This window comes from Calidris pugnax, unplaced genomic scaffold (genome assembly GCF_001431845.1).
Source record: "Calidris pugnax isolate Ruff unplaced genomic scaffold, ASM143184v1 scaffold30, whole genome shotgun sequence".
In the NCBI taxonomy this organism is placed as follows: domain Eukaryota; kingdom Metazoa; phylum Chordata; class Aves; order Charadriiformes; family Scolopacidae; genus Calidris; species Calidris pugnax.
Genome location: NW_015090776.1, coordinates 4,057,024 through 4,057,855, shown reverse-complemented (window position 1 = coordinate 4,057,855; position 832 = coordinate 4,057,024). Strand labels below are relative to the sequence as shown.

The following is an 832-nucleotide window of genomic DNA, read 5'->3' as shown; positions in this document are numbered from 1 at the left end:
CCCCCCCCCCCAGGGGTGCTGCCCTCCAGCATCCCCCTAATTTGCACCCAGCGGCCCTCCCTCTCCCGGGGCATCCCCCGTCCCAAAACTGGGTGTGGAAGGAAACTGAGGCACGGGGGGGGCTGGTGAGAGGGTGCCACCTGGTGCAGGATCCAGCCCCCTGGGGCTGCTGGAGGACCAGCAAGTGCTCTGCTTCTCCCCCCACCCCGCATCACTGCAGCACCCAGAATGCCGCTTATTCAACCCAAAATCAAGGGGCACAGGTTGCTGCAAGAGGGTTATGTGGCCGGGGGACCCAGCCAGGGAACCCAGCCACGTCGCCTCTCGAGGCAACCAGACAACTGGAGCCCCCCCCCCCCCCCCAATTCCTGGGGACCCCCACTCACGCCCAGCTTCTTGCTCTTCATTCTCACGTAGCCTTGCTTGATGATGTCGTTAAAATTGGTCGCCATGGCGATGGCCCGATGGGGTGGGGGATATTTTGGGAGGGGGGGGCCCACCTTCACCTTCGCCCCCCCCTCTCCATCCTCTTCCTCTCTACCCCTCCTTTGCCTCACCACTGGCCCAGCTTGGTGCTAGCGGTGTCCCCCATCCTGGCTGGAAAAGAGAAATGACAGATCGACAGGTGACATCTTCCTCTTCCTCCTCCTCCTCCTCCTCCTCCTCCACTCCCTCCTCCCTTCGATGCCTGAACCCTCCGAGTGGAACAGTCCAGCATTAACCCCTGCCAGGCCGGCGTGCACGAACGGTCCCCCAGCCCCAACGCGTGTCCCAGGGGACACCCACCGCGGACCTCACCCGCAGGTCTCCATCACCTCTTGCCCTGCCCCCC

At 64.2% G+C, this 832-nt stretch overlaps 1 protein-coding gene across 4 annotated transcripts in view; it reads right to left on the bottom strand.

Moving 5' to 3' along the window:
- Positions 1 to 647, bottom strand: part of DOK4 (docking protein 4) — a 3,146-nt gene extending 2,499 nt beyond the window's left edge. For 2 of the 4 annotated variants that reach the window (XM_014947653.1, XM_014947669.1), the window contains exon 1: positions 387 to 646. In XM_014947653.1, coding sequence (XP_014803139.1) covers positions 387 to 452 — 66 coding nt within the window. In that variant the 5' untranslated portion in view covers positions 453 to 646. Of the gene's footprint in view, positions 1 to 386 lie in introns of all 4 variants that reach the window. The other 2 variants (XM_014947661.1, XM_014947644.1) reach the window with 2 other exon arrangements.
- Positions 648 to 832: the final 185 nt, after the last annotated feature.